The following is a 25,198-nucleotide window of genomic DNA, read 5'->3' as shown; positions in this document are numbered from 1 at the left end:
CCGTGGCCTTGCTCAGTGGGTTAAGGATCCAGTGTTGCCATGAGCTGTGATGTAGGTTGCAGACGCAGCTTGGATCTGGCGTTGCTGTGGCTGTGGCGTAGGCCGGTGGCTACAGCTCCGATTAGACCCCTGGCCTAGGAACCTCCATGTGCTGTGGGAGCGGACCTAGTAAGAGGCAAAAAACAAAAAACAAAAAACAAAAGTCAAGAAATGAAAGGCTATGCCTAGGAGTATATAGAAGAAGTGTGTGTTTTCTCTTGAGTAACTCGTGGCATTTACTTAGGACATCTGCCACTCGGGAAATCTCTTCTGGGACCTATATAGTCAGACTAAAATCACTGATGATGATTTGCCATTGATTTGGTATAGATAAATCTGACTTAGACTTATATTTTGACATAAATTTGGTTTCCAAATTAGTCACTGAATTGTCTTGATTTTGCTTAGTCCTGTGTTGAAATGGTGTTCATTGAGTGTTCTCTTTCTATTCCTTTCTTCTTTGCATTAATGGAAACATAGTAACACAATCAGGAAAAAACTTTTTCTGGCTCAAGGTCACACATTCTAGGATGCTACCTCTTTACTTCGTTAAGCTATTCAATCCAGCTATCCTCTAAATGATACTCTTTCCCAGGGTTTTCACTAATAAAGTGCAAATTCATACACTGCTTTTGCAGGAAACACATCTAGAATGTCAACTGATGGATATAGCTGTTCTAAACCTAGCAATAAATACAGAGAAGACCTCAAAATAGCAATCCAGTCCTTTGAGTTCAGTACCACATGAGGATCAATAAATACGACCTACAGAATTGCATCTAGAAGCAAGGAAATCAGAACACCAGGTATCCTTCTTCAAGACTGTCCCAGGCTTAACATGGGTTATGCTGATATTAGTGCCACAGTATCTTTATTTATTGGATTTTTGGAGAAAAATTTTCTCTATCCTCTGCCTTCCTTTCTATATAGAGGGAAGAAGGGCATATAAATTTCCTGGGGGGGGAGGGACTATAAGAACAATTTATAAGAAGCTTTAAAATCCCACTGTTTTCATTCAGATGTTTCTTTGACTTTGAAAAGGGCACTTTGTTTTAGCAATGTTATGAGTTTGTATTGCTTTAACACCTCACGAGAGTCATACTTTACAGTTGTGCTAGATTTAATTAAATAATAGATAAGAGTTCCTGTTGTGGCTCAGAGGGTTAAGAACCCAACTAGTATCCACGAAGATGCAAGTCTGATCCCTGGTCTCACTCAGCAGGTTAAGGATCCCGTGTTGCCACAAGCTGCAGCACTGGTTTCAGATGCAGCTTGGATCCTGTGTTGCTGTTGCTATGGCTGTGACATAGGCCAGTAGCAAGAGCTCCGATATGATCCCTAACCTGGGAACTTCCATATGTCACAGGTGCAGCCCTAAAAAGAGAAATAAGTAAGTAAATAAATAGTAGAAGACATTCACATGCTTAAATAAATGAAAATTTTTTGGAAGAAGGCTTTACATTTCTAAAGTAAGTCTGGGACTAGAATGCATTGATATGTTAGAGATTTATGATCATGATACTGTGAGAAAAAAGAATGTATACATGTATGTGTAACTGGGTCACCATGCTATACAATAGAAAAAAAATAAAAATTCATTGGGGAAATAAAAAAATTAAAAAAATGATTCTAGTAAAAAAAAGATTTTAAAATTAATTCTTGGTTTTTAATCTTATAAGTATCTAGTCATTTTTTTTTAAGAACACCAGTTTACATCAGTGTTTCAAAACCATTTCTGCTTTATTTGTATCAAATCTGTCTCTATTAAACCAGGTATAATGGACTTGCATGATCAGCAGTATTAAAGCTGCTGCCACAGCCAATGCCACCTTGAGTTAAGCTGTCAGTGTGGGTGGGCCCTGGCCTGTGCTGCTCATGTGAGCCTCAAGAAAGTCCTGGAGGGAGAGGTTTGAACCCCATATGACAATGAGGAAACCAAAGCTCAGGGTCCCGGGCCCAAGGTTTCAATGGAGAGCTTGCAAGGCTGGGTTTTACCTCTACTCCAGTCCACCATGAAATTGGTCTTCATAACTACCGAACTTTCCTATCTCTGCTGTAAGAGTAAAATAGCCCGATTCTGTCAAACAAGCACCACAAAGGACTGGACAGTGCAGTAACAGCATTCTCCGTAGGGCAACCTGAGTGAATGCCATTCTCACCAGCTCCATTTTTCCCATTTTTAAGCCCTGGTAGCCCTTTCTTCCATCCAGCCCAACACTGAGGTGTGAGGAAGACAGCAACATCTTCAACTGAGGGGCAGGTAGGTGATGTCCAGTGCTTAACCACACGACTACCATTTCCATGATTTCCCGGACTCAGATCAAGGTTGCCTTGGACTAAAGGTCAAAAATGACCTCTCTTTCTGGTAGGAAATAAAGATTATTGATAAACAAGTTACTTTTTAGATTTATCCCATGCAAGACAACCTGCTATGTAAAAATCATCAAGCTTTTGATTACAGCTGTCTCTACCAAGTGTCAATGTGTGTGTTTTCACATCTGAATTTGAGTTTCCCACTTTTTGTGTATGTATGGCGAGAGCTGGGTTCGGGAGAAAATTGTTAGACTAACCCTTGTTAGTTTATTTCATTTAATGTATTTATAAGTATGCATTTAGTTCATTATTATTATAAGCAATATCTTATAAAAATATGTGCTTATTGTATAAGGTTTGAAAAATACAGAAATGTATTAAAAATAAAACAAAGTAAATACATTTCACCTACCACAACGGAATATTCACTATTAAACATGTCCATGCATTTCTTTTTCCCAGTATTTTTTGTACATGTCTGTATATTTCTGTTTACACACACACACACACACACAAATAGGAGCACAATATACATAAAATGCTATATTAGAATTTTAAAGTAATTTATTTTCTTATATTTTTAAATCTCCTTTTGACCCACAATTTTATCATCTTCCTAAATTTCTATCTTTTGGAACTCCTGTAACTTTGGCAGCCATGGTCCTATTGCTAGGTATTTTGGCACTTCTTTTCCTCATTATAAATGAAACTGCAAGTCACTGATCAATTTAGGCTAGATTGTCCAAAAGAGGATTATTGGGTCATAGCATGCAAGTGTGAAAGTTCTCAATATGCACTAAGCAATGTTTTCTTAAGACTTTTTATCAATTTTCATGCTCAATAGTGTAAAAGCTGAAAAACAAAAACAAAATCCTTTTAGTTTTTCATAATGAAATCAAATCTCTGTTGTCACCTTGCTCTATTCCTTATTATAAAATAGTATATAAATGCTACAGAAGTTCAAATATATATGAAAATAGGTACAACCTGAACATTTTCCCAAGTATATAGGTAGACACATATTATGAGGTTATTTTAAATTAGCAATAATTCTTAAATAAGAAGTGCAAATAGCATCCTGCTTTCAAAACAGAGCTCTGTGGTCCCCACTAGCCCACATGGGGTTTCAGCCAGAGCCCTTATGCACTGTTCTGCTGATGCACCTGTCTGCCATCAGGAGGTCATGCACTTTGAAACTGAGGGTCTTGCATTCATGTATTTGTTATCTGAAAGACACAGGTGAACAGGGCCAATGAGAAAGGGGTTGGCCAAGACTAACTGAGCTGTGAACCTTACAAAGTTCACCTCCTTTCTTTGCAGCTTGTCTAAAATGCCACAGATGTACTCCTACAGAGCTACCACAAAGAACAGAATGTCTGCTCTGTGATCATTACTATGGTTGAGCAATATGTTGTAACTCAGATTTCCACAGAATCCATCATGCTGGCCATGGGGGAAGCTGAAGTGACTGAACTTGTTCTAGTTTCTATTTCCCTTTGCCTTATTTATGAAATAGATTTACTAATTTAAGCCATAGCCCATCATACTGCTATCATCCTTCCCATACTGAGGATAGTCAATCTTAATAGCCCCAGATTGGGAATGTATATAAAAGATGCCTGTATGCATTCCTATAAAACAGTAAATGATGAGGAGGAAAACCAGGTTATCAAAACAAGATATAACAGTTTACACACAAAGCAAGTCAAGGTAAAAGCAAATTGAGTCATAAAACAGAACCAAACATAAAGAGTTATCACCTCTCCATTTTGCACTTCATTTGCATCGATTTAGCTGGTTATATAACTGTAATGAAACACTAAAATCACTAGACCTACAGTTTTTGAAAACAGCAGCTTTGCAAACTTTCAATTTTCTATTTTCAATGACAGTTAATTCAACATTTTCAACTATAGATGTTAAATGAGGCAAGGAATGATAAATGATGCCCCACAATTGCTGAAATCTGATTAGAGTGAGATAAGAGCTGGCCAAATTCTACTTGCATGAGTTTGTATCTAAAGAACAAGACAAAAGAAAGAAAAAAGAGGAAGGAAGGAAAGCAGAAGGAGAGAGAGAGACAGAGAGAAAGAAAGAAAAAGAGAAAGAAAAGGGAAAGAAAAAGCAAAGAAGAGAAAGAAAGAGAAAGAAAGAAAGAAAGAAAAGAAAAGAAAAGAAAGAAAGAGAGAGAGAAAGAAAGAGAGAAAGAAAGAAAGAAAAGAAGATTAAATAAAAGAAAAGGGGGAAGGAAAGAATGAGTCTTTAGATAAAGGACTTCTATTTTTTCCTCCTAAATATAATGCGAACAAGGAAACAAAGAAAATGCAAATGTATTCAGGATCCCATTTACACTTAGGGGAGGAGGGAATTAATAAAACAGTTCCATCCTAAAAGAAAAACCAAAAATTGACCCTCATTTAAGAAGCTAATTTATGCACTCCTGAGCCCTCATACAAGTTAAGCAGCACAGAATATCACAGCAGGCAAAGAACAACAGATCTCAAACCCTGCTGTGTTTGTTCAAGAAGGCAAGTTAAGCTATTCCTAACAGGAAACAAAACACATGGTCTGGCTATTAAACAGGGATCGGTTTGCCATACTGTGCAGCCCTGAATCCATCAATTGCTGTTCCAAACAGGATTAGAGATGTGGTTTTCTTTAACTATGGTTTTGAGAAAAATGCCTATGCCTGCTTAGAATCTGCAGGATGATATTAACTAATATAGTGCCAGGCAAGACATGGAGTACCTTCAAAAATTTTAAGACATTGTCACTGACAAACTCTAAAGCTGTATGAAGGCAGCACAAGATGAAGGAGAGGGGAATACCCCTGTGTGGAAAAGTTAACTACATAAACAACCAAATTTGGAATTCCTCAAAGAGCATTTTTGCATTTAAGTATTTAAGGCTCCATGCTACAGTGATTAGATGAATCACACAGTGAAAAACTGACGTTTAGTTCCTATAGACAGAACCTACTTTGATGAATATACAATTTCAAAACTGGACTATTTGGGGCATTACTGAATATAGATTTACAAACGGCTTTGAGCAATTCTATTACTATAAAGTGGAATCTTCGATGTATTTTTGTAGAAGTGTAGAATTATCATGTAAGGAAAAAAGGCAAACCTTTCTTACATTTGGACTTCTTTTTCTTGAACTTAAGAACAATCAATTAAATGAATAAAGTGGTTCAGTTTCCATGAAAAAGAACAGATTTGTGATAGCTTGAAGACATGTCTATATTGCTACATGTTTTTTTAACCAAGACTTTAGGACCCTGCCTATATATCTAGTGAAAATATTTATTGGTGAAAATATTTAAGTGTACCACCAGTTAGTACTACCTCAATTTTTCACCAAGGATTTGAATTTATAGAATCTAGAAATTACCTCAGAGATGCTTAATAATCACAGGAAAAAACAAAATGAAACGCATTTTTTTTTGTAAACAATTGTTCTAGAAAATAGCCATAAGGGATGGAAGAGAAGTTTTAGAAGACCCTCAAAATATTAGAATCATGAAAATTATAACTTAGAGACAACAATTATTAATGACTGCTACACTTAAGAGGGATACTCAAATGGGACACTTTTAGTTGTAGATCAGCCAAGAGATTAAAATAAGCATGTTTACAGAGACATAACTATTTAAAATATTTATAGAGAAAACAGTTGCAGATGATACAAAGAGCGATTCCAACAAAAACACAGCACAAATGCAGACACCATATGGTTCAATGTATGCACTCGTGACCTCATGTGAAAAGCCAGCCAAAGACAGAGCAGCTGGAGATACCTCCTTTTTACCCCTAGAACAACAAACTCTTGGGTTTGGATGGGGTGCATTACAATCGTGTCCATGGGTGGGTGAAATCTATGGGTAATGTCAAAATCATTGGACAGAAATCTCTCAAAACAATTGTGTCTGAAAGCCTTTGGTTTGTTTGGGTTTCAGATCCAATATCCATTTCTTCCTGACTCCACATAGAAGGTAGAGGCAGGTGATGAACAGAGTTTTTAATGAAACATGAGGAGCACCACATTCCTTCTGGGCTCTTTTGTCATCTCCTGATTATTCATTAGGCTTGAGTCAGGACTACAAAACACTACGGAGGTCCAGGTCCCAGGCTACCACGTCACATCTGACTGCCCCCCTGATCTGCTCTAGAGCCTCAGGGGCCAAGCTGAGAAAATGGTAACAGGAACTCTAAATTTTGTGCACTTCAGCATATGTGAGGTTTTGTGCTAGATCCAAGTAAGAGAAATAACTCTTAGGAATAAAAACTGGGAAATTAGTCGCTTGTTTTTGTTGAATAAACAAGAACCTCTAGCCCTAGAGAGGTTAAGTGACTTGCCTTAACCAAGTCGCTTAACTTCTAAATATTGTTCACATTACATTTAGAGGTTAAGTGACTTGTTTCCTTGTTCATATTATATTTATGATAAGTCACTTTATCCACTTGTGACTTGCTTGTCGTCATAAGTGGATAAAGACTGGAATGGAACCTGCCATCTTCTTTTGCTGGTCAAGCAGCAAAACAATCTATTTGAGAGGAACTGATGCTTGTAAAGAACCTTAACCTTCTAGCAAAAGCCTTTGGTAACACTGGAGATGGGAAGGGAAGGAGCATGAGGGGCAGAGATCCTCATACATCAACAATTTAGACAAGTAGTCCTGAGGGAGAATGCCTTCAACCTGCACTGTGCCTCTCCTCAGCCTCCTTCATCTTCCAGCCTTGGATACCTGAGGTTTATAATCAAAGTCCTTCTCCCAAGAGCTGAATTGCCCAGAAACTAACTAAAGAGTGTAGAAATTATTTATCACAGGGCTTTTAATTTTCTGTTTAAGGTTAGTATCTTTCTCTATTTTAATAGAAAGTGGAAAACCTGTAGCCATAGTGAGGAAGGAGAGACAGAACTATTCTTTGTTATCTAAAGCAGCAGAACAAGTCTGGTGGGCAGTCTAACATCTTTTGGAGATGGGAAAACCCACTGGAGCATCTTCCTCGTAATAATGTGCTTCACTTTCTAGGACCAAAATAATGTGCCTCGCTTTGCAGGGTATGTGATGTGAGTCAAGATATGATGATAGAAGAAAAGAGTGTGGTGAGCTAAGTGCTATTGAAGAATCATACGGCCCAGCAACATTTGTTCTTACCATATTCTTTGTTGGATTGTTTTGAAGTTTGTTTTAAAATTCCATGGCTGATGGCACCTCAAGTTCATGAGGGACCTTGTACAACTGAATACTTTTGTCTATGGGTCAGTGGAAATTTGACGAATAAATGCCAGTAAGTTGAGGACAGTCCATTTTTAAGCACTGAGTTTAAGTCCCTTTACAAAGAAAATTTCAAATGTGAACAATTAAGCAAGCATGAACTATCAGAGATGCAGAGCCTTCCAGATAATCTGGAATTCTGACCATATATTTACCCTGGAAGCTGTTGCTCTACTCAAATAGTTTTAATGAAGTGTTCAGTCCTTTTGTGATGGTACTGAAGTGTAATCAAACATTACCACAAGCCAAGTCACACACTAGCATGTCTCGCCTTGTTTAAATATCTCAAATATATATGAGTAATTGTGTAATGATTTCTAGGCCTCTGGTTGTCCATATGGTCTGAACAGACTGTCTTTTGTAGAGCAGTTGTGCTCTCTCTCTTAGTGAGAAAAAAAAACCCAATTATCTTTGCTCCAAATTGGAGAGCTGTGGAGGTACTGTTTAATTTTGGGGTGGCGCCCTACCTCAACTCTTGAAATGAAACCAACTCACATCTGGGCCACAGAAATTACTGTATCTTTTAGACATCTTGCTTGTGTTTGTGAAATATAGAGGAGCAATGCAGCAAGCATCATGGGGTATGTTTTCTGCCATAATTGTCCTTAGGATACAATGACATGCCATGGGGATGATACGGCAAAGCCAGCGCTGCAACCACATGGAATCTTTCTGGGCAGAGTACATTCAAGACAGTGGAACCAGACAGTCTCAGACAGATAATGAGGACCAGTGAAAGGGTATGACCATTATAGAGAACTCTGCTCTCAAGCTCTCCAGGTGGTATAGGCAATGAGACAAGCAAAGGAGCTGTGGATTTTTTAATTAATGAAACCCAGGAGGAGTGTCAGGGATCAGGCTTAAGAATCAAGAAACTAAACATGGTTACCAGGTTTTACTGATTTTTCATAGGATCTGTCTCCCAAGGCAAGTATCCCAGGGAAGACTTGGAATGCTGTGTTCGAAGGAATGTGCCAAACTTACTCGTGACCTATTATTTGAAAATTCTTAGCAAAATGGTTGGGCATAGATTCCCCCTCAAACCACCGGCCACCACAGGGCTCTTTGGTGGGACTAATGTGCCAAGTGGATAGCGGACAGCTAAGTCTGTTGAACTTTCTGCTCCTGCCAACGTCAGGATCCTGAAGTCCAAAGAGGAAAACCATTTCACTGGTCATGAATAGTGCCCAATGCACAAAACCATGGAGACATGCAAGAGTCCAGAGTTCTGAGGATGACTGGATGTGATGAAAAAGAGTTTACCTTTTGTGCCTGAGGGAGCTGAAAAACAATGGGGGGAGTGGGGAGGGGGAGGAAAAAAAAACAATCATTATATAAGAAGTTAAGATTAACCATGAAACTTCATTCTGCTGTCACTGGCAAATGGAAAGACTAAATTGGCGAGAAAAAAAAGAGAAGCAAGAATTAAAATTAAATCATATCCCCATATAAAGCTACAGTGCCGATTATTCCACCTGCTATCTGAAACGGTAGCATCAACAGATGAATAAAATAAAATAAAATAAAACAAAACAGATAACCTGTGAGTTTGACAGTGTATGTTTTAGGAATTGTCAGCCCCAGTTAGTTTGGTAGCCTCCTCAAAAGCTGGACCTGAGGCCCAGTCCCAAAGGGCACACTATAAAGGCTAGTTCCTTCTTCCTGTATGTCTACAGTTCCCCACTGTGGAGGACTATCTGTGAGGTTGTTAAAGCCAGGGGCAGGGGAGGGAGTGAAAACAACTGGCCTCTAGTGGGTAAAGCCCAGGGATGTGCTAAACATCCTACAACGCACAGGACAGCATCCACAGCCAAGAGCCATCCAACCCATATGTGCCAAAGTTGAGAAACTCTACTGTACATAAAGGTAAGACCATTAGAAAAATGTTCTGATTTTTTGGGGGGAGGGTGGCTTTTTTAGGGCCACACCTGTGGCATATGCTAGGGGTTGAATTGGAGCTACAGCTGCCAGCCTATATGACAGCCACAGCCACAGCAACACAGGATCCAAACTGCATCTGTGACCTACACCACAGCTCATGGCAACACGGGCCACCAACCCACTGAGCAAGGCCAGGGATTGAACCCTCATCCTCACGAATACTAGTCATATACATTTCTACTGCACCACAGTGGGAAGTCCCAAGAATGCTAAAGTCCATTTTTCTTGCTTTGTAGCACATTAACTGTTCCCTTTATTGGTGGTTAAGGAAGCATGTACGAGGATTTATGCTTTTGAAGCAAGGTTGATATTCTAAGAACAATGAAAAGGCAGTCAGTCAATCCATAAAATAAGACATAATAGCTTTCCCAATGGCTCAGGCAAGGAACTGAAATTACAGGTATGTGGAAAAAGATGAATATTTATGAGATATATTTATCTATTTTCCTACATTGGTTGAATGCCACAGTGTTTGTGATTACCATTACAGTAGGCAGTATTTAAAATTTTTTTTTTTTCTAATCTGGAACGGAATTAACATTATTCATACATTAAGTACTAACTCTAGGAGTTACATCATTTTCAAAACTTACTTTTCAAAGAGACTAACATTTATTGGGTGTTAACTTGTCACCAGGCCCTGTGTTAAGCCTTTTATATGCATCACCCCACTAAATCACAACAACTCAATGCTAGGTACTCTTATTATCTCCATTTTATAGATGAGAAATAAAATGGCCTTTAGAAGTTATGTAATTATACAATGTCCCATAGATAATAAATCAGAGAGCTGGGTGACCTGATATTAGAATAAACAAATTCAATTCAATGCACACATTAATAAGGCCACAAACACTTGAGAATTGTAAAGGTACTCTTTGTCTCTCTAGAGTTTACAACACGGGAAGTGCCAGAAGATGCAAGATAAGGAGACTGGGCATCCTATGGTCTTCATATGAATCTTCCGCCTCTTCCATTCTTTTCTCCCTGCAACACTCTATCTTCACAAACACTAAGACCAAGGCTTTCTTGAACCCGTCATAATGACCTGCCCTGTGGATAGAGTCCAATGAAGGGTAGAAGGGATAAACCCAAACCAACAAGGTGTCCTGGATCTCAGAGGCTTCTCCAGAATGGTCTGGAGAGGGGCAAACCTCAACCTTCCAACAATCAATGTCCAAGCCCTTTTATGCCCAAAGGTCTCTCAGTTTCAGAAGGCAGGAATACAAGCATGCTTCTCTAATTCTTTCCTCTGAGTTATAGTTGCCACTATTAAAAAGGAAGCACACATGTTTCTCTGGCACTTCTCAGGAGTGCAGAAAAGAAAGTATCAAGAGGTAAGAAATTGAGCCTAAAATAAGGAATCACTTAAAGAAGAGTATCTTAAATATTAAAGATCTTTTCACACAATGGAAAAGAAACGTTGGAGACACAAACATAAACGGCATGATAAATGTATGTTTCCGTAGGAAAGCGTTTTTGTTGAATCACTGCTTATGTTGTATGAAATGCACTGGGAAGCCGTGAGAATTACAACTTGTTTGAGGAATTAAAATAAATACCAGAGTTAAGTTCCTGCATAAATTGGAGGACAGACCTCTTTAAAAGGAGAGCTGCCCTTGCCGTTCCTTCCCTCTCCCTCTCTCCCTCCCTCTTCCTCTCTCTCTCTCTCTCAGTTTTATCTTGGCGGAGCAGGAAACAGCTCTCTTTGACTCATCCCTTTAGGCACATGAGAAAAGATCCTGGGAAGAAACATGAGCGATCAGGACTTTGCAGTGATGTCTTCGGTTTAAGGCTGCCCTCAAAGTTTCGACAACATATATACTTTCCTAAAGAAATAATCTATGAGATCAAAGAGCAACTTTCCTATCAGAGCTTTTAAATAACATAAATGACAGCTTGCCTCAGAAAAGAACGTCACAAATTTAGATGGGCTCACTGGCAGCCAGAGCCACTGCTGCTTGGAAGCAGGCTCTTCTGATGACACATGGTTCACCCAACATTCACAGACGGTGTGTAGAGCTCTGACTAGGAGCCAGGCCAGCTGGACATTAGGTTCACCCTGGCCCCTGGCTGGAGTCTTGAGGCATGTGCCTTCTAGGCTTTGGAAGGAGAGATGGCAGGTAATGGTCTGACTCTAGATCTATCTGAGAGAAGAGAAGACAGACTGGATGATATGAGAGAACAACAGACATCAAGTGTGCATCTAAGTCTTCTGGCCCAGGTAGATGCAAAAACAGAGCCTCCATTTACTGAGAAGAGGAAGACCTTGGGAGAACCATATTTAAGAAACAAAACAAAGCAAAACAAACCCTGGAGAAGCCAGTTTTGTCTCAAACTTACAGTTTGAGGATATCTCCTAGACTTGCAGGCAGAGGTGTAGGATAAGCAGCCTGGTCACCGTCAGCACAGCGGTGAGCTCACCCAGGGAGTGAGGGCAGGTAAACAAGCACTTGTGTCCAGGGACTGAATCGTGGGGCAGTCATGAGACACCAGTTAGAGGCCTGTGTACTGAGGTGGGCCGGGGAAACGAGCTGTGAGGAGCCACAGTGGAGGCAGAAGAGGTCCTAGTTTGAATCCCTAACGGTAAGTAAAAGTATTTCAAAAAGAGACAGTTCCTGCACTGAGGGAAAGGGAGTGTCTTGTTTTAATGTTCCTCATTTACTTCATTTCTATCTCAGGGTCCTACACGGAGCCACGGGGGCAAGCCAGGGGACATCCATCACTCTGGCTCAACCAACTCCCAGAGTTGAGCAGACTTTTTTCTAAAAATAAAACTCAATTAAAGATCTATTGATCAAAACAACACATTCACTATGAAATATGTAAAGACCAAATGGGACATAAAGCATTTTCCTGCCAACTGTATAAAACAACAAAAAAAGCCTGGTCTACATATGTTTATTCCATTTGTAAAACTGGCTCTTTGCCTCAGGCCTTATGAATGAGTGATAAATCCCTATTTGCTGCAAAGGTTCCTTGTGTTCTTTTCTTTTTTCCCTGTGCATGTTTGCATTTATAATCTTCCATTTTTCTTCATTAAGCAATGTGGATAAAGATTCCTACTCCTCTATTTATCAGAGGAAGTTTTGTTCGTTGGCTCAAAACCCACACCAGGAGGGGAAGGTCTCTCAGCTAGGATCCAGCAGTGGATCCACCCCACACCACACCACCACTGCTGCATATCCATCTCCTCAGTTTCACTGCTACCCCCAGTTCTTCCTCTATACTGCATCCAGAACAACCTAAAAGTAGAAGCCCGGTGCTTTGCTGGCCCTGTTGCCCAACCCTTGCTTGCCTCAAAGCCTTTCTGTAGCCATTTTCTGATTGGCTGATGGTCTCCCGCCCATGTCAATACCCTGACTGCCCCCACCCCCCACACAATCCCTGACTCACTGATTCTGACTCATCTGTCAGATTTCAGCTCAGAAGGCACCTCCTCCGACAGGAGTTTTTGTCTCAACCCCACGTATCCTTCTATGACATCATCTTGTTTATTTCTGTCTGATATTTATTGCACTTTGTGATCTTCCTGTTTACATTTTTTTATTTTTTTTTTTTCATTGTTGTATTACTAGAAACTAGACCTGTACTGTATCTGGCCCTTGGTAAGAATTCAGGAGGGAATATTTGTTGGAGGCAGAGAGAGAAGGGACATGGAAAAAGGAGGGAAGGAAGGGAGGAAGGGTGGAGGGAGGGAAGATAGAAAGGAGGGAGGGAAGGATGAAGGGGGGAGGAAGGAAGGAAGGCCAGCCTTGGAGCTTAGTAGACTGGGTTTCCAATCCCACCTCTTATGAGCTGTGAAGACTTAGGCAACAGTATGTCTTCTCTGAGCTCTGGAGTTTTCAACTGTAAGATTATAGTAAATACACTATTTCATGGGATTAATGTGAGGATTTAATGAGATAAATACATGTTGAGTCCCTAGGAAAGTTGCTGGCTCATAATGGCTGCTGTTTTTTATTCTGTGACCTCGTAACCTCTAGAGTTTTAAGGGGTGCTCCATTCTGATGCCGTGTGAGAGGTTATACTAATAAGTAAGGACCTCCTATGGTCCACAGATCACACTTCTCACTGGGCCATCACTCCTTCACAGCAGGTTATGTGAAGAAGTGCTAAGGCCGGAATCAGTTGTGCTAGGCAGTGTGTGACTCTTAGAGTGGACACGTATCTCTTTGTCTCACCGTCAACCCCCTTCTTTCACAGTCCCCATGCTCTGGGTAAGGCTCAGCTCCAAGCCCCAGGATGTGGGCTGTGCACAGAACTAGGCAATCAATTCATCACTGTTCCCAACAATTGGCTCGGGGTGGACATGTGACCTAACCTAATCAGGACTTTTATAGACATAACCAAAAATCACATCCATCTCTCTCTTTCTCTCCTCTTTCCTTTCCTCTCTCAACTAGATTCTGAGAGGATGCACTGTCAGGGAAAGATTATCACATGGGGCCTAAAAGCAGCCAGCACTGTGGAAAGCAGGGCTGTGAGATAGAATTTAGCATCAGTGACGTCATTAAAGTCCATGTCTATCCATAGACTCAGCTTCTAGAGGCTTCCAGCTCAGTACAAGCCATGGGGATATTCTGCATGAATGAGTTTCTCTCACTATTCACACAGATACTGGTAGCTGGCCATATCTTGGTATAGACCATGACTACTCACCACTAGATTTTACTTGTACAAATCAAGAGATTCACCAAAATACTTCCATACTGGAGTTGCCCTTGTGGCTCAGCAAGTTACAAATCCCACTAGTATCCGTGAAGATGTAGGTTCAATCACTGGCCTTGGATCTGTCACTGCCATGAGCTGTGGTGTAGGTTGCAGATGCAGCTTGGATCTGGTGTTGCTGTGGCTGTGGTGCAGGCCAGCAGCTACAGCTTTGATTTGATCCCTAGCCTGGGAACTTCCATATGCTGAGGGTGCAGCCCTAAAAAGGAGGGAAAAAAAATTTCCATATTGCTTGTTCAGCTTCAAAAATATTCAACAGTAATTTCTTCAAAAATTCCCAATGGTATGTGTGAAATTCCTTACAAACACACAGGGCATCGTATTTCTCCAGAAGCCATTTTGGCCTTTCTAAGAATATTAGATAAGTCAGGGGATAAAGGGGTATTTCTCTGTGTGTGTCATTCCCCTGCTCAGAATCCTCTCCTCCCCTGGCTTTCACATGAGTATCAGTTATTCCCACTGCTCCATAATCCTTCTTGAGCTCCTTAGATGTGGACACTCAGCTTTTCCTTCTATAATCCCTTGTCCCATGGCTTTATCTAGGCCCCTGTCACAATGGTGGCGAAGGAGGATGAGGAGGAAAGAGCAGAAACAGTGGCAGAGATAGATAACCTTGCAGAGTGGAAGACAGGAACAAAAACAGGGCCAATAAAAGAAGATAAATATAATAGACTTTTCTACTTTAAAATAATTTATGTACCCATTCCAATTTTCTCTTAATATCCTCTAAGTTTTTCACATACTGTTGTAAAAATCATGGGGAAAATGGTATTTATGTATTCCAAGTTTTGTCTTGCTTTTATCAGTTTGGACATTACTTTGCCTGACCATACACAGTCTAGTAGTGATTGCTCAACATCTAGTCTGGGATACAGATCAAACTTTAACTTCTTTGTCCAACAGTATATTTAAAGTCATGAAAAATATGGACAGAAATACCTACTTTGCAGTGCACAAGCTGTTCAAAATGTTTCCTTAAAAAAATCATAGAAGCAATGATTTTTTTATAGAAAATAAAATATCAAAGATAAGCAAAAGAAGTCATTTAAAGCAAGAGATGATGCTAACATCCACTGTTGATTTCATTTAATGCCAAGTTAAATGAAAACACAGTATTCAATTATTTGAATAAAAAACTACTGAATTTATTATTAGCTATCAAGGCTATAGTCACCTTGTTATTAATATGGATACTGTAATATGGATACTGTAATAAACATCCTTGTACTGAAATGTTTCCATATACTCTCAAATTTTCAGGAAGCTGAATTATTGATCAAAGGACATGCACATTTCAGTCCAAGTGTCCTCAAGGAAAGCTGTCCTAATTTATACTCTGACCAGGATTCTTTCCTCCCAGGGACAATTTCACCACCCAACACTAGGTATTATCATCTTAAAAAAATCCCCCAGTAATTTAAAAATACAGATTATATGGATGAGTCTTTTCCATGGTCCAAATAGTGAAAGGCAGAAAAAATATTAAATTTAAAAATGCCTAAAGGGCCAAGGTCTCACTTTGTTGCAGGTATCCAGGGAACACTGTCCTGCCTACGGCAGACCAGGATCCTCAGGTTATTAGGTAGAAAAGATGGAGACTGATAACTAAGGGTCAAGTTTTTCAAACTGAACTCTGAATGAAAAAATCCAGTGTCTTTTTTTTTTTTTTTTTTTTTTTTTTGTAGCAGTAGAGCCCTGCCTAGATGAAAGGCAAGCCTGCATAAATTATTTACTTGATGGCAGACATTTTTGGGGATATGGAAAATGTGGATTATTAATGGACAGACCAGAACAATTCTCACATTACATAGAGCTGAGGACTATCAGCTGGGGGAAAGCTCCAGACATTTTTGCTCATTATAATGTTCTGAAAATTCTCACAATAAGAAGTCATTTCTCATCAGGCTTGAACTCTGTATTATATTAGAAAAATCCGTTTCCAATTAAAATTGTCATTCTTCAGCCTTATTTTGGGTGGTCATCTTGCTGAAAAATTATCTGGCGTTCTGGCAGTGTGGGAGAGCCAAAGGTCCTGACAGTTCCATGTGAGAACATGGGGTTGGTAGAATCAAGGAAATTTGGCAAAATCCAGGTAAAATCACCACCATGATGTGTACGTGTTTCCTGCCTGGAAACCACATTGGTCCACATGGCAGACCAGAGATCAGTGTAGTTTAAGAAGGACCTGATAGGGCAGAAAGCTCTTTTCTACAGGATTCATTTTGGAAATATCGGAACAGGATGCAAAGCCACTCAGACCTTCTCCTGAACTCCCTCCCTACCAGTGTCACTTTTCAACATTGTGACTGCTTCCAGTTGGATGTTCTAAGCTGCTGGTTTTAATTAAAACTTAATTTGCAAAAATGTTTCATAATTTATGCATGTCATGTAATTCCTCTGAGACTATGAGCTTATAGCCAATTCAGGACCATATAAGGAGATGCTGTACCGAGAAGGTTGGGGGAGGAAAGGGATGTAGGAAGAGAAGTACCAATAGGTGCAACAGACAAAGATCTTGATACTTTGTCTTAGCCTCCCACCAACTGGATCTGCAGCCACCTGGGAGAGACATGTGCCGTGCTGTCTACATGCAGAGAGCCCATTTGGCAGGTCATAGATTCAGAGAACCAGAAAGGTTAGCAATGACCAAAATGGCCCTCCAAAAAGGCCTTCCCAGTGGAGATGGTGAGCCAAAGAACTTGAAACCCTCCAAAATAGATGAATGAGTTCCCACTCTCCCCACAGAAGGAGACAGGGGAAAAAAAAAAGAAAAGAAAAGAAAAAAAAAAAGAAACCTCATAGGAAAATTAATGAAAACTCAAGAGTCTGAAATGAAACCATTACTTCACTCAACAGATGTCTTCGAGAGTATTTGCAGGGATCTGCCAAACTGTTGAACCACAAAGAAATCTGTGTAGCAACTTAACTAGAAATATTGGGCCCCCAAGAAAGATGACCTCCCCTCAATACACATCTTTTATTAATTGCAAAATGAATGACTCTCCAGTCACTCTCCATGTCTGCAGTGAAGAGAGTATATAGACACCAGCAATTTAAAAAATAAATTGATGGAGCCAGAAATAAAGATAAACAAGTGTTCTGCATACTCACAAAGGATGTGCCATGCCAATGCTATATTTTTTGCTGGCCGATCTGGTAAATTATATATTTCATTGATAGGTTTAATTTATATCTCTATTTCTAACTCTATCTCAAAGGTTTAACTTGGTCCTTCCATTTCCTGACACCTATGAAAAACTTAATAAGCTGTTGAGTAAAAGCAAGAGACTATATAGTTCCTTCATCCATCAAACCTGTATCTCATTGAAGTGGACACCTTAAAAAGACAGTCAATGGTAAAGGTATGAGTTGTGGGTGACAGACAACCCTCTGACAATGTTCCCCATTAGAGAATCCTTTAAGAAACCTCTAGATCTGTGATTCTAGTCTATGAGAAGCTCTTTTCCATGAAATATCTTTGAACATTTTCTTCTCTCACATATTATTACCACCTTGGACCATGAGTGCATGTATTTTATGTTCACCTGGAGAGAAAGAACAGCCAAAGCCATGTGTTGAATGATATTCATTTTCTCTTTGCATCTGAGCACTTTTCAAGTCAAGACTATCCTATTTACTAACAACAAGAGCTGTACACGCTGACTGCTTATGTTAAACCAGGCCAGAAGCTAAGGGCTCTGAATGTGTCCTTATGAAAAATTCTCATGATAACCCCAGGGGCCAAATACAATCATCCACATTCTAAAATTGGGAAAATTAAGGCTAACCCCAAACCTTGTTTTTGGACCCGACAGGATTAATAGGTCAACTAATTTAATTTGTCTTTTTCTAAAAACAGTATATCTATTAGTGTATAATAAAGGGAATATGAAGTAAAATTAAAATGAAGTGGTGTGCTTGCTAGTAGGGTAGAAGAGAGCTTTGTCCTCCATTCAAGCCTGCTGACACACTGACTACCATACTATTTCAGGTTTATTTTCCTCATGTCTAGAAAGAAGGAGATCTATTAATATGCTGGGACTGCTAATCTCTCAAAATACAGTTGCTACACCACGCCGGCCCCAAATCTGGGGTTTAGCAATCCTTAAACACATTGTGCCAAACACATGTTCCTAAAATACTGAAGTCCATGTGTATTTCCAGTAAATGTTTCTTATGGTCTTGATTAATTTACAAGTAAATCATAAAACAGCGTAACTCATTGAATATCTTCATTTCCTAGGGGCTTTTTTTCATGTCATTTTACAGAACCTTTTTTGTCTTAGTTAAGAAAGTCAGGTCCTATCAGTGACACTTTTGTTTACATCTCAAAGCGGCCAACATGCTGCTGAAGTTCACCTTTAAGAACTAGAGTAATCCAAATGCCAAAAGCTGAACTGCTAAATGCTGCCATTCATATTGAATACGTAAGTTAGATAAAATGATCAAAAAATCAAAAGAGGAGCATTTAAAAAAGGCTATGTCACAAGTAAATTGATTAGGACAGTATTATGTTTAAATGAAAATTATCTCAATGTCACAGCCAATAAATTGTCGTTGTCTTCTAACATTTCAAAAAAGATAAGGATTATTCTTTGGTAAAATTAATCAAAATGCGGTATGTTTTTAATCTTGGATATGAATAAACAAAGAGAAATTTTAATGAAATAATTTTGAAGATAAACTCATATCATCATTATTTTTTATTTCTAAATTTCTACTGTGGTCACAATGGAATGACTAGTACTGTATTATTCATCCTGACGCAAACAACTAGATTACTGGATAGAATACAAAAAGAAACTAATATCCTTTGATCTTAGTCAATAATCAGCACAAAGTTTGCTTCCTCAAAGAAGGTAAAATAATAAGATGAGACTAATAATCACTCTAATACTCTACTTGGAGGCATTCATGAGACCCCCCAAAAAAGAAGGATAATATCCAGCAAAACCTGGAAGGTGCACTGAATTGAAGAGGAATGAATCAAAGTTTACAGAGACTAAGGTGGATAGAATTTGCAAGATAGAGCAATGCAGAGAGAAAGCTATACGGAAAAAAAAAAAAAAAAAAAACACTCCAGAAAATTACAGAGAGGGCTTCTTGGGTCTTTGATTTAATACTAAAATGAACTAGAAGAAGATTCCATGAATCAATTACAGAGGGTAGGAGAGGGGAACTACAATGAAGCTGTAAGCTAAGAAAATCTACTGGGCCTTAAACAGGGATGGGAATTTACAAGCTCCAGCCAGCTATAATAGAATACTTGGTTAAACACCTGGGACATTCAGTAGGAATCTCAGAAAGATTGTGCACAGCATTAGAGGAAAACTACACCTAGAGTAAAAGGTCCATATACCTGCCAACCAAAGTTTAAAAGCAAGTGTTTACAGGGCTAAGTCGATACATAAGTAAATTAACTGACTGTCAGAGCATAACTCAACACTATTTAAAGGAAGACAACAAAATCTAGACACTCAACAACATAATGTCCACCATCATGCTGTCATTATGCTTAAGGCCTAATAAAAATTTACTAGACATAGAAACAAAAAAAGGTGACTTATAAAAATAAAAGCATCAATCATACCCAGAAGAAGAGCTATAACCAGAAATCATGTAACTAGAAAACATAAAATTTAAACTAGCTTCTACAAATATAATCAAGTATTTAAACAAAAACTGAACATTGTGAAGGGAGAAAAAAACTAAAAACAATACCAAAACCCATTAAAAATGGCTAACTATCTCCAATTTGATAAAATTTATAAACACACCAATCCAAGAATCTCAATAAAACTGAAGCAAGATAAACACACATGCACACATACAAAATACAAAAGCACATTATAATACAATTGCTGCAAGCCAATTATAGCAACAAAATCATAAAAGCAACCAGTAAAAAAGCACATTGTTATAGGACATCGAATATAAAGCTTATCACTGACTTCTCATCAGAAATAATGCAAGCCAAATAATAATGGAATAACTGTTTTAAAGTACTGTAAGAAAAAAAAAGTAAACTTAAAATTCTTTATCCAGTGAAAATATCTCTCCAAAAGACAGTGAAATAAAATGTTTTCAAGCAAAAACAACAAAAATTCTTAAGAGAATTTATTGCCAGCAGAGTTGCACTTTAGAAAAGATTAAAGGAAGTTCTTCAGGCAAAGTAAAATGATTCCAGATGGAAGCTTGAATCTATACAAAAAAATAAGTAGTACCAGAAATGGAAAATATGTGGGTAAATATGAGAATTGTTCCTACTTTTTAATTAACTGTTTCAAACAAAGTAAAAGAATGTATTGTGCGAGGGTTAAAACATATATGGGAGTAAAAATTATAATAATAGCACACAGGGTAGAAGTAGAACACAGCAGCATACTCTTGTAAGTTGCTTCCATTATAAGGAAGGTAGACTCTGAGAAGCTGAAGATGCAAATTGTTCCACCAGGGCAACTACTGGAAAGATACAACAAAGAAGTATAGCTAATAGGCCAATGGTAGAGATAAAATGGCATTTAAAACAACTAATTCTGAAGGAGATCCCAAAAAAGAGGGAAAATATAAGAACATATATAGTATGTATTTATAATTTATTGTTATATAATATTTATATTTATACTATGTACTCATATGTAATACACATTTATTCATAACAATATGATAAAGTTAATAGGAAGATAAATACAACAGAATAAGTAGATATTTATAATAATATGGTAGATTTAAACCAAACAATATAGATAATTACATTAAATGTAAATGTATTAAATGCACCAATAAAAAAGGTAGAGACTGTCAGCCTGACTAAAAAGAGAAAAAAAGATCCAACTATATGTTATCTACAAAAAGTACACTTTAAATAAAAAGATATTCAGGTTAAAGGGAAAAAATGGAAAATACATACCATAAAATAATAATGATAGGGAAGTTGAGATAGCTGTATTAATATCAAATAAAATGGATTTCAGGACAAGAAATATGAGAGGTTAAAAATAATTCATAATAATTAAACAGTTAGTTCATTGAGAAGACACTGTGCATAGTGCTAATACCAAAGCATCGAAATATGTGACACAAAATTTAGCAGAATCGAAAAATGAGACATAAATTTAGAAGTTTCATTGGTGATTTCAACGCTCCTCTCTCTGTAATTGATAAAACAACTAGAGACAAAATAGGTAAGTATAGAGATGACTTGAACACTATTTCAAGCAATTTTATTCAAAGATTGTTTTAGAACAATATGCACAACTGCAGAATACACATTCTTTTTGAGTGCATATGCAATATTCAGCAAGAAAGTCCACATGCTGGGCTCTGAAACAAGTGTTAAGAAACAAAATTATTGAAATAATAGGATATAATCTCTGAACACAAGAGAATCAAATTAGAATTCATAACAATAATATATCTAGTAAAATCTGGAAGTATTTGAAAATAACACATTTCTATGACCCAAGAGTCACAAAGTCCCCAAATCACAAGTGGCATTAGAAAATATTTGAACTGAATCAAAATGAAAACAAAACATATCGAAAGTTGTGAGGTATGTGGCTAAAGTAGTTCTTAGAAACAACTTTAAAAGCTCACAGAAAAGGAGAACAGTCAAATGGTCAAAGCTTCACCTAGAAAGACGCCAGAAAAAAGACCAAATTAAGCACAATTTGAGAGGAAAATCTAAAAACTAAAAAATAAGAGTAAAAATCAAGGCAATAGAACATAGACAAACAAAAGAGTAAAATTAGGGAAAGCAAAGGCTGGTTCTTTGAATATAGCCAAAAAATTTTAAAACAGAGCTAGATTGATAACAAACTGGCAGCATCAGGATTGAAAGAAGAGATATCATCATAGACCTGTTACCTACATTAAAAAGATATGAGAATATTATGAACATACTTATGCCAATACATTCAACAACTTATTTTAAGCGGACGTATGAGTGAAATTGATGTAAGAAATACAAAATCTATGTTTTTAGGTTTTTGTTTTTGTTTTTGTTTTTTTTTTTTGGCCATGAGAAAATCATGGACTTGGAGAAGAGACTTGTGGCTGCCTGATGGGAGGGGAAGGGAGTGGGAGGGATCAGGAGCTTGGGCTTATCAGACACAACCTAGAATAGATTTACAAGGAGATCCTGCTGAATAGCATTGAGAACTTCGTCTAGATACTCATGTTGCAACAGAAGAAAGGGTGGGGGAAAAATGTAATTGTAATGTATACATGTAAGGATAACCTGACCCCCTTGCTGTACAGTGGGAAAATAAAAAAATTATATAAAAAAAAAGAAATACAAAATCTAAACAACCCTACATCTACAAAGAAAATTAATTTGGAATTAAAAACTCCCCACAAAGAAAGCTTCAGGCCCAAGGGTTTCATTAGTGAATTCTAACGGTATTCAAAAAGAAAGACAACAATCGTACACAAACATTTTCAGAAGATAAAGAAGGAAATTCTTCTCAACTCATTTTATAACATGGGCATTATCATAACTTGATAAATTACAAGAAGGAAACTATAAAACTACAGACTGATGTCCCTTGTGAACATAGAAACAAAGATCCCGTAATAAAATATTAACAAGCTGAATCCCACCGTGTGTGTGTGTGTGTAAATTATGACCAAAATGTGTTTATCACAAATGTTGTTATTATGATGTTCTTGTAATTGATATCAATCAGTATAATTTTCCACATACAGAAGATTTTCCAAATGAGCATAACAACATCTCCCATGCCATGCTCTACTTAATCTAATGCTGACATTGTTTCTATAAAGAGTTGGAGTCTACATTCCCACATCTTAATATTTGTGATTGCCTCAATCGAGAGAATATGGGGGAAATGGTACCATGTGACTTTCAGGGATAGATTATAAACAAGTCATGCACTTCTCCCTGCTCTAGAAACCTGGTTACCATGCTGTGAAAAAGCTCAAATTACCCCATGCATATTGAATACATGGAAAGACAATGTAGATGCTGCCAGGATAAGTATCCTGAGGATGGCTCACCTGAGGTCCTACTCAACAGCCTGTATTAATAATCAGACATGTGAAGAAAAATGCTTCCAGCTAATAATCTAGTGCACAGCCACTGACTCACTTGCATTTGAATCTTTACAGCTAGGACACCAGATGTCATGGAGTAGAAATAAACCAGCTTTGATATTGCCTGTCCAGATTCCTACCACAGCATGTGTATGCATATGAAAATTTTTGTTTCACACCACTATGTTTGGGGATATTCAGTAAGTAACAATAGTAAAAGATTGGCAAATAACATGATCTGTTTTACAGAGGAAAAAACTACCTCATGAAAGTGACTTGAACAGATTAGTGGTGGCAGTGTCAGAGCTGGGGACATTAAGCTGCAAAGCCTAGGCAGATCTAGGCTGCACATCCTGATCTAAGCAGAAGTCCTGAGTGTGACACCATCTCATTCACCAGTGTTCTAGCTCAGGAACGTGGTTCTAGCTTTGACCCCATCATCACCAAAACTATGATCTGGCCTCGTTAACTCTGCTTCTCTCAGGAAGATGCTTGAGGTCAGGGTTTGGTATGCATGTGTTACACAGCCAAAACCATCTTACTATTAAACCTTTAGCAAAGATACATTCCCAGAGGTTATATCTGCAAAATTCAAGTAGCTCAATCATACATGAATTCTGGGCATTTATGCAAGAGTTCTTTGAAAGAGGAGTGTAAAAAAACTCTAGCCAGATAGCTGCAAAGAATACAGGAAGTAAAAAACTAAAACCTGTTAGAGTCTTGGCTCCCCCTTTGGTGCAGCAGAGGAGGTACCAGGGGGGTGAACCAAAAAGTATTTATGATAACAGGACAAAAATAATTAATTCATTTCCTTCCTAGAAAGATGACTGAAATCAGGATGGCCGATATGGGCTGGAATTTTCTACTGCCTTATCCTCTGTTCCCCCAAACCCACCAGAACTTTCCCCCTTTATACAAACATCAATTTATTCTCAGCAAAGGTACAAGCCCTCTGTCATCAAACGTGAACACAATTATCGCAGATGCAGAAGAAAAGTAGCAGGATTTGCTTAGATGCATAGGCTGTTAGATCTAGGAGGGAGATGGACAGAACAGCTGCTTTTTGCCCAAAAATAACTTGTCCTTTCTTTTAGTAATAGCATTTTATTTGCCTGTGAAACTAAACTCATCCCCTACACTCAGGACTTGTAAGACTGGGGCTGACTCCACCCTCCTCCAAATCCAAGGGTAGACATGTGACTTACGCCTGGTGAATCAGAACTCTCCATTCTCCACTCCAATTGGTTGTGAAAGAGATAACACATGGCTGAAGCCATGAGAGTCAGCACTAGGGTCTTAGCTAGAAACATAGGGAAAGAGATTTCTTCAAGGGACCAGAAGCTCCATGAGTAGGATATGCCAAATAACTATAATGGAAAAAAAATTTTTTTAATCATTTAAAAATAAAATAAGAAAATCACTGAATTGTAAAAAAAAAGAAAAGAAAAGAAAAAAGAAAAAAGAAAGATACATGCACCCCTATGTTCATTGCAGCACTATTCACAATAGCCAAGACATGGAAACAATCTAAATGTCCATCGACAGGTGAATGGATTAAGAAGATGTGGTACATATACACAATGGAATACTACTCAGCCATAAAAAAGAACAAAATAATGCCATTTGCAGCAACATGGATGGAACTAGAGACTCTCATGCTAAGTGAAGTCCGAAAGAGAAAGACAAATACCATATGATATCATTTACATCTGGAATCTAATATAAAGCATAAAGAACCTTTCCATAGAAAAGAAACTCATGGACTTGGAGAACAGACTTGTGGTTGTCAAAGGGGAGGAAGAGGGAGTGGGATGGACTGGGAGTTTGGGGTTAGTA

At 38.1% G+C, this 25,198-nt stretch overlaps 1 protein-coding gene across 4 annotated transcripts in view; it reads right to left on the bottom strand.

The window, feature by feature from the left end:
* Positions 1–25,198, bottom strand: part of CACNA2D3 (calcium voltage-gated channel auxiliary subunit alpha2delta 3) — an 802,825-nt gene that overhangs the window by 243,843 nt on the left and 533,784 nt on the right. For 3 of the 4 annotated variants that reach the window (XM_021068973.1, XM_021068975.1, XM_021068976.1), the window contains one exon: positions 8,900–8,917. The exons of the other annotated variant lie outside the window; for it this stretch is intronic. In XM_021068973.1, the coding sequence (XP_020924632.1) occupies positions 8,900–8,917 (18 nt within the window). The remainder of the gene's footprint in view (positions 1–8,899; positions 8,918–25,198) is intronic. 4 annotated transcript variants of the gene reach the window in all.

Source organism: Sus scrofa, chromosome 13 (genome assembly GCF_000003025.6).
Source record: "Sus scrofa isolate TJ Tabasco breed Duroc chromosome 13, Sscrofa11.1, whole genome shotgun sequence".
NCBI lineage: Eukaryota > Metazoa > Chordata > Mammalia > Artiodactyla > Suidae > Sus > Sus scrofa.
The sequence above is the reverse complement of the archived record's forward strand: the minus strand, read 5'-3'. Positions and strand labels throughout refer to the sequence as shown.